General features: G+C 38.5%; 1 protein-coding gene across 1 annotated transcript; it reads left to right on the top strand.

Annotated features, from left to right (window-relative positions):
- Positions 1-2282: 2282 nt before the first annotated feature.
- Positions 2283-2870, top strand: LOC138046016 (uncharacterized). The gene has a single exon (XM_068892704.1). It carries the CDS (start codon positions 2283-2285, stop codon positions 2868-2870), a length of 588 nt encoding a protein of 195 aa, XP_068748805.1.
- Positions 2871-7500: the final 4630 nt, after the last annotated feature.

Here is a 7500-nt window from a genome sequence, read left to right as displayed (position 1 = left end):
CTGGAAGTAAGCTTTCGCCCTAGTTAAATTGTCTTTACACTACAACATTATATTGCAGAGTATCTTTTCTCTTTTAGAGATGATTAGTTTAAAATCTGGGAGACACTACTATCCTGTGATGCGATATGTTCCCTTCCGGTTTCCGACCAAACACGTCGCGTACTTAAGGTCACGTGGAAAAAGCAACTGGCATGAATATTGTATGTGAGCAATAATAATAGCAATGATAATGATAATACTAACTAAGGATAATGATGCTGGTTTTATTGGGTGCATTTTTAGAAACAGTGTGTCATAAATGATTAAAAGCGTATTAGGGAATGATCCTTAAAATCACAGCTATTGATTGATGTAGAAACGTGTAGCAAAACTTCTGTTAATGAAGTAATAATTTATATCAAATAAAAAAGTGAGCTTTTTCTCACTTGACAATACAGGGCAAAATTTTGACTTTGTAGTGAACCATTAAATTTGACAACTACTAAATAAATAAAGAAATAAATAAATGGAGCAAAAATGTTCACACAGATCCCTTGATCATTTAAAACGATCCAGGGTTGTGCGTGAGTATCTGTTGTATCCGATTTTGAAATTAATGTTTACTATAAAACCTTTATTGTTATCGGGTATCGTGTACCTGCCTTTTTGTCATTCTTTGATATTCATGTTAATTACTCCTACTGACACTAGAAAAGCCTCTTTAACGTTGAAGCAAAATATGTGATTTGGTCGTATTTATGGAAAAGATCTTTTTACTGGGTTGCCAGTGTGGCAAACCCAGTCGGAATCTGCGTTTCATTTCGTCGTTTTTTGCGTGTCGGTAAAAGTCTTGCCTGTCACTCCCCTGCTAAGTGGTGTCTTTGTGCATAGAGCCTTCTACGCGTATTTTCTTAGGATCGAGAGAGTAGTGGGAAATGCGCAGATTTCTCTGGTGGACACAGTAGAACGATTAACTTATAATTAGCCTGCAATGGCGTCGAAAGTCATGCAGCACGAATGGCGTTTTAGTGGATCCTAGAACAAAATATACCCTTATGGAGCTCAAAAACTGAGTTTCTCCTCTTCACGCACGCAATTAAATAGAAGGGGTTTTTGCCTCTAATAGCAAATATGTTGTTTGTTTCAAAAAATTGTTCGCTGGAAAAGGTGGCCTTTATGAATTCATCATGTTTTATGATATGCGAGCTTAACTGGATAGTTTTTATGGCAATAGTAAAGCATTTTCTTGTCAAAATGAGGTTAGCGTCTTTCTGGTGTGTTAACTGAATTAAATCGTGAGTTTGTATTTGCCTTCTGCCGCGTAACCTTGATTTCCACTCTCAAAATTACCTCCAGAACCTACTTTTTGAATTGAATAAGCTTTTAGAATGATGTTCTTGTTTTGCATAAATGAAGCTAACAAAATCTATACCTTGCTGAGTTCGCATTTGTTAGCGTTAATAGTATTATTTTCGGTCCGATGCTTCTGTTTTACGAGGGGTATATTGTCTTGGTCTCCCATCCTTACACTAACCCCGCCGGAAAGGGATTAACTTCAGTGAACTTGAGTATTACAAAGCTGTCAGATGCTCAGAGGGCACACTTGTGGTGAAAAGAAGTTGTGAGGGAACTTGAAAATTATCAACATGTCAGCCCAGAAGCCAATGTTTCTCGCTTCTCTTTTATTTGTTACTCTTCAGAGACTGGAATGCTGTAGTTCAATACCACACAATTCAGTGCCTTCTGATTTTCTGTAAAATGTACCACAGGCAACCCAGTGCATGCTTCACGGAAGCATCTCGTTCCAATAAGGATAACATTTGAACTGTTTTGGGATATTTATTAATGTAACTTCAAACGAATGATAGCTTTGTACGCAAAGGAGAACAACTTGGCTCGTTTTAAGTTTAGTGTTTTAGAGAAATAGGGGTATGGTAATATAATTCTCGCAAATCAAATCAATTTTTAGATAAAGCTGTCAGTGTTTTCCAAACTCTGACTTTTAATGCAGAGAGCAGCTGACATTGGTCAGCGGTAGCATGAATTTCGAAGGTAGGACGTATTTTTGCGAGCTCCGCCATTTTTGTTCTTGCTTTCGGTTTTCTTTTGCCTTTCGTCTCGTTGGATTTCCATGCCTTTGGCGATGAGTCTCTTGTGCTGTTTACCATTGACTATGCTCCCCATTGTAAGGGAAAAAACCGTTTACTCTTCATGGAAGACAAGTCGTTCCTGTTCCACGTGGACGAAAGTATTTGTATTCTCGGATTTGTTTATATCCAAACTCTTATATAAGTTTTAATCTGATGAGATTAGCGATAAGCGGCGATGTTAATCCAAATCCTGGACCTGTTTTGTCAAGGGTCTCGAAAACACATTTGGCTGAGCCCACACGAAAGAATCATGTATCCTGCTTGGCCTTGAATGCGAGAAGTATCATCAACAAGAGAGTTGAATTGGGCAGTCGCTTATCGTCTACCACCTTTGAGTTAGTCGCTGTTACTGAATCATGGCTGGATTCTTCAATAAGGTCAGCTGAAATCTTCTCTAGTACGTATTATGTGCATCGTAAAGATCGCTCACGTAATGGTGGAGGAGTGCTGCTAGCCTGTTCTCACGAAATCAGCAGCATCAGAAGATCGGAGCTAGAAACGGATTGTGAAATTATGTGGTGCGAGATTATAATTTCAAACCCATATTCTCGTATAATGGTTGGGGTCTTTTATAGACCTCCTTCTACAGATGTTTCTTATTTGCTGGAGCTGGAAAAATCATTATGCCTGTTAGAGAGAAGTGGAACTACTTTATTACTTGGAGATTTCAATCTGCCCAATGTTGACTGGTCCAATCCGTCTTGTCCAATTGGTTCTGATACGTTATCCTCGACGTTCTGATCCATATGTCAGGATTATTTTTTCCATCAAATGGTCTTGAATCCTACGAGGGGCGATAATATATTGGATTTGGTGTTATCTACGGCTCCTGATCTGTTGTTTGACCTTAATGTAAACGAGGGACTTGGTAACTCTGATCATAACTCCATTGAATTTAATTTGAGGCTCAAAATCTTACGACCAAAGCAAAGTCCTAGGATTGTTTATAACTTTGGCGCTGCGAATTGGAATAATCTGCGAGACGATTTCTCAAATATACCTTGGAATACTGCTTTCTTACTGGGTGATATAAATGATGTTTGGGATGCATGAGAGCTCTGTTTATGAAGGCAGTTGAACGTAATATTCCAACAAGGTCGCTGAAGCACAAAAGGAATGTACCATGGTTTAATTCTGAATTAAGATCCCTAGTTTTGAAGAAACGGCGTTTGTGGAAGAAAGCAAAATCCTCAATGGACCCTGTCAAATGGGCTAAATACAAATCCTTTAGCAATAAGGTGAAGGATAGTTTGAACAAAGCGTACGGGAATTATGTTGCTTATCTAACAGCATCTTTGCCTTCCAAGCCGAAAAAATTTTGGTCGTTTGTAAAATCACGCACTGGTAATGCTAGTATTCCCAGCTGTGTTGAATATGATGGTCAATCTGCCTTTACGCCGAAAGGGAAAGCTGATTTATTCAATAAATTCTTTCATAATGTTTTCAGCGAAAGATCTAGTGAGTTGGTTTATGAGGATGTTACACCTTTCACCGAAAGCACGGTTGATGACTTATCGTGTTCAGTGGCTGATGTTTATAAAGTTCTTAGTTCCCTTGATGTAAATAAAGCGAATGGTCCTGATGCAATCTCACCTAGAATTCTGAAGGAATGTGCCGCTGAGTTGGCACCATCAATATCACAGCTGTTTACTTTTTCATTGGTTCATGGCAAGTTACCAAGTGTCTGGAAATCTGCCAATGTTGTTCCAATTCATAAATCTGGCGAACGCACTTTGGCTGAAAATTATCGACCAGTTTCTCTTACGAGTATTTTAGCAAAGGCCTTGGAGCGTATTATCCGTAAGCATATTATGAAGTTCCTGACACATCATAGGCTGCTGAGTGAGAGCTAGCATGGTTTTAGAGAAGCTCGTTCATGTGTTACTCAACTTCTTCAGCTGCTACATTCATGGTTCAGTTTTCTTGAGAAAGGTGCCTCAGTCGATGTGATCTTTTTGGACTTTGCAAAAGCCTTTGACAAGGTTTCTCATCGTCACTTGCTTTATAAGTTGCAGTGTTATGGCATTCGGGGTCATTTTTTTTTCCTGGTTTCACGATTATCTGTCAGACCGTACACAAAGAGTCATTATTGGAGGTCATTCATCAGAATGGATGGAAGTGTCCTCTGGTGTCCCTCAAGAGAGTATATTAGGGCCACTTCTTTTCCTGCTGTATATAAATGACTTCCCCCTAAATGTAAGCTGTAGTACAGAGCTTTTTTCTGATGACAGTGTACTTTATCGTAACATCACATCTGTAGATGATTGTGTTGAGCTTCAGGGTGATCTTTTGTCTGCTGCCTCCTGGTGTGACTTATGGAAGGTAACGCTGAATCCTGAAAAGTGTAAGGCCCTACATGTCACTAAGTCTAAATGTGTTTTAGTTCATCAGTATGTGATAAATGAGAATAATCTGTCGGCTGTAGATAAACATAAGCACCTGGGTATTTGGATTGAATCTTCTTTAAGGTGGGACGCTCATATCAATTACATTGTTGGTAAGGTAAATAGAGTGTTGGGTCTAATAAGGAGAATAATTGGGCCGAAAGATCCTGTGGCAATTAAAACAGCTTTTAATGCTTTAGTTCGTCCTATTTTGGAATATGCCTGCCCAGTGTGGAACCCTTATTTGGTTAAACACATACACAGTATTGAATCCATCCAGCGTCGTGCTACCCGATTGATATGTGGATCTGATAAACCTTACTCTGAAAGGCTCACTGAACTGAACTGGTCATCATTGGAGCTTAGAAGGAAATACCTCTGTTTGCTTCAGCTTTACAAGATAATTCATGGCTATTCTGATATTGACTGTACAGCATATGTGGATCTGACTGGCCCAACAAGAACTAGAAGTAACCATGACTTTAAAATTAGACCTAAAGCAGCAAGGACAAACTATTTTAAATTTTCATTTTTTAACCGTTACGGTAATGCCTGGAACTCTTTACCTAACTCAGTTAGGTCTGCTTCGAGCTTAAGCTCATTTAAAACTTTACTACTTAATTATCTTTGTAAATAGATAGGTCTTTTAGATTTCGTACACATTGTGAAATTATATTATAGATATACTATTCTTAATCGTTTTAACTTTTATTTCTGGAGAGCAGTTTTTATATGGGAATTCAGTTTACCCCTATTGCTTTCCTTTACCTATTGTACTTTTGTATATATATTTTCTTTTGTACATTGGTAAGAAGCTTTATTAAACTTAAGCTAAACTTAATTTTAAATACACGTTAGGCCAATTTTACCGCTGACCTCCTACACCATTGATGGTTTTTAATTAAGCTTATTTCGCGGGGCACTACGTACACGCTACTTAGATACTGCCATCTTCGAGCTACAGTTAAGTGAGCGGATAATGTTTTTTCTCATTTTTGCCTACACCAACCGTCGCATTTTCTTACATATTTCAATTACCTTAGGTTACCCTTTACCCTTTACCCGTGGAAAAGCACTGCCGCCGCAAACATTTTACGTTTTACTGGGAAGCAGGTTGTTAATATTTATTGAGTAATCATTGCATCAAGACTTGTTTTCCACTAAAACAGTAAAGTTTTCGTTTAGTTTCATTGATTAAGCCTTTTCGACATATTCTTATCGTTCGACAGAACTGATTTCTCATGTTGACCAAACAAAATGATTGCGGTTTGTCTAGACAAACAGAATTGTTGTTTCAACTGGCGCTTGAAAAATCGCGCAAAAAAGTATGCCGTAATGATGACATGAAGTTGTCGAAACGTCATGTAATGTTTAAATTGTTAATTTTCCTTTTGAAATGGTTTTCCAAATCTTTCTTCGCTGGAAATTTTCAAAAGAATGCGCTTAATTTGCACACTCAGTGTCGCTGTTGATAAGAAATCTTCCTTTATCTTTTGTACTCAATTTGGTGCCCAGAACGCAGGAGATCGCATTTCAGAGCTTTCAGATTTAAAATTTTTGGGGGGGAGCATGCGCCCTGGACGAAGTAACGGCCCCTCGGTTGATACAGTTTGCTACTCGACTTAATTAAACCAACTGCCTAATTCAAATTTTGTTGAAACAATAATGGAATACATTATTATTAGCATCATCCATAAACATATTCTTATCACACGCTCTGGAGGAAAATGTCAAAATTAGGAGATTAAATGAAAAAAATGAAATGTATGTAAAACAATACAAGATTTACGTGTATACCTCGAACCTGCAAGTTTCCAAACTCTAACAGAATCCCTCTTGGTGGCACAAAGATCTTTATAAGGTGCTTCATAATGTCCTCCTTCTTTCTTGCAACAAACCAATTAGTGGCACTTCTCAAAGAGGTGCCAACAAAAATAATGGATGTCTTTTCCACCACATCTGTCAATCCAGTACCAGCTGTTGACAAATCAAGCCATAGAGGACTTTTTCCGTGTTTACATATCCTCATCTTAACACAAGGGGGAGTTGGGAGAATTCGAGACAGTAAGTTATGCAAACCCAAGACACAACCATGGAAAAAGTCTTCTATTGCTTTTATAGAATATTTCTCAAAATTAATTCGACAAATGAAGCAAATTGCTGTTTTTTTTACTTGATTGAAACATAATTTCTTGATAGGGGCTCATATTTCCTGTCAGCCAATCAAAACGTACGTCTGACAACACATAACCATGTGTCATAGCCATCTTTACATCACACAGCTATTGACCAATTAGATAGCTTGGTAGCTTGGGTATTTTTGGCGCGGAGAATTGGGTGGGGCGCTGTGAACGATACCGCCTGCCCGAAAACTTATGTTTTTTGAATTCCGCCCACTTTGAATCCAATTCCGAACAGTCAATCAGAGTAAAGCTGTAATGCAAAACCAAGTTGTGTATTGCAAGTGTCAATATTTGAGCGCAAAACTTATGAGCAGCATGCACGGAACGTAGTAAACACAGATGTTAATATGGAAAGCATGGAAAGAGTAGATACACCAAAGAAGCAAGTGAAATGAGGAAGACTGTCTAGTAAATCCTCGAAAGATTGCTGTAGGTTATGTGCATGTTATCTGAAATTGCAATTCGGAGATTATTAAAAAAAAAAAAAAATCCTTGTAATATCGGCCGAAACCTGGTTTAAATCAAGGGAGACAATGAATGAACCACCGATCGACGATGTAAACGAGAGAATCATCACACCTCCAGCCAAGAACGTACTCTCTACAGGGGCACCGAACGAATCTGTTCCTCACATTATCTGTTCCCCAGAGGAATCTTGCTGGCTGGCAAAAATACAGGTGTTTCGATGAGCTGGCTGGGAAATTGTCGGTTGAGGACGACTAAAAAAAAAAAAAAGAACCCCTTCCCTCTCCCAGAGAATAGTCACAAACATACGACGGCTGAGTGATTGCGCTTGCGGAAAAA

This window comes from Montipora capricornis, chromosome 4, assembly GCF_036669925.1.
Source record: "Montipora capricornis isolate CH-2021 chromosome 4, ASM3666992v2, whole genome shotgun sequence".
Taxonomy (NCBI): Eukaryota; Metazoa; Cnidaria; class Anthozoa; order Scleractinia; family Acroporidae; genus Montipora; species Montipora capricornis.
This window is presented reverse-complemented; position numbering and strand designations above follow the sequence as displayed.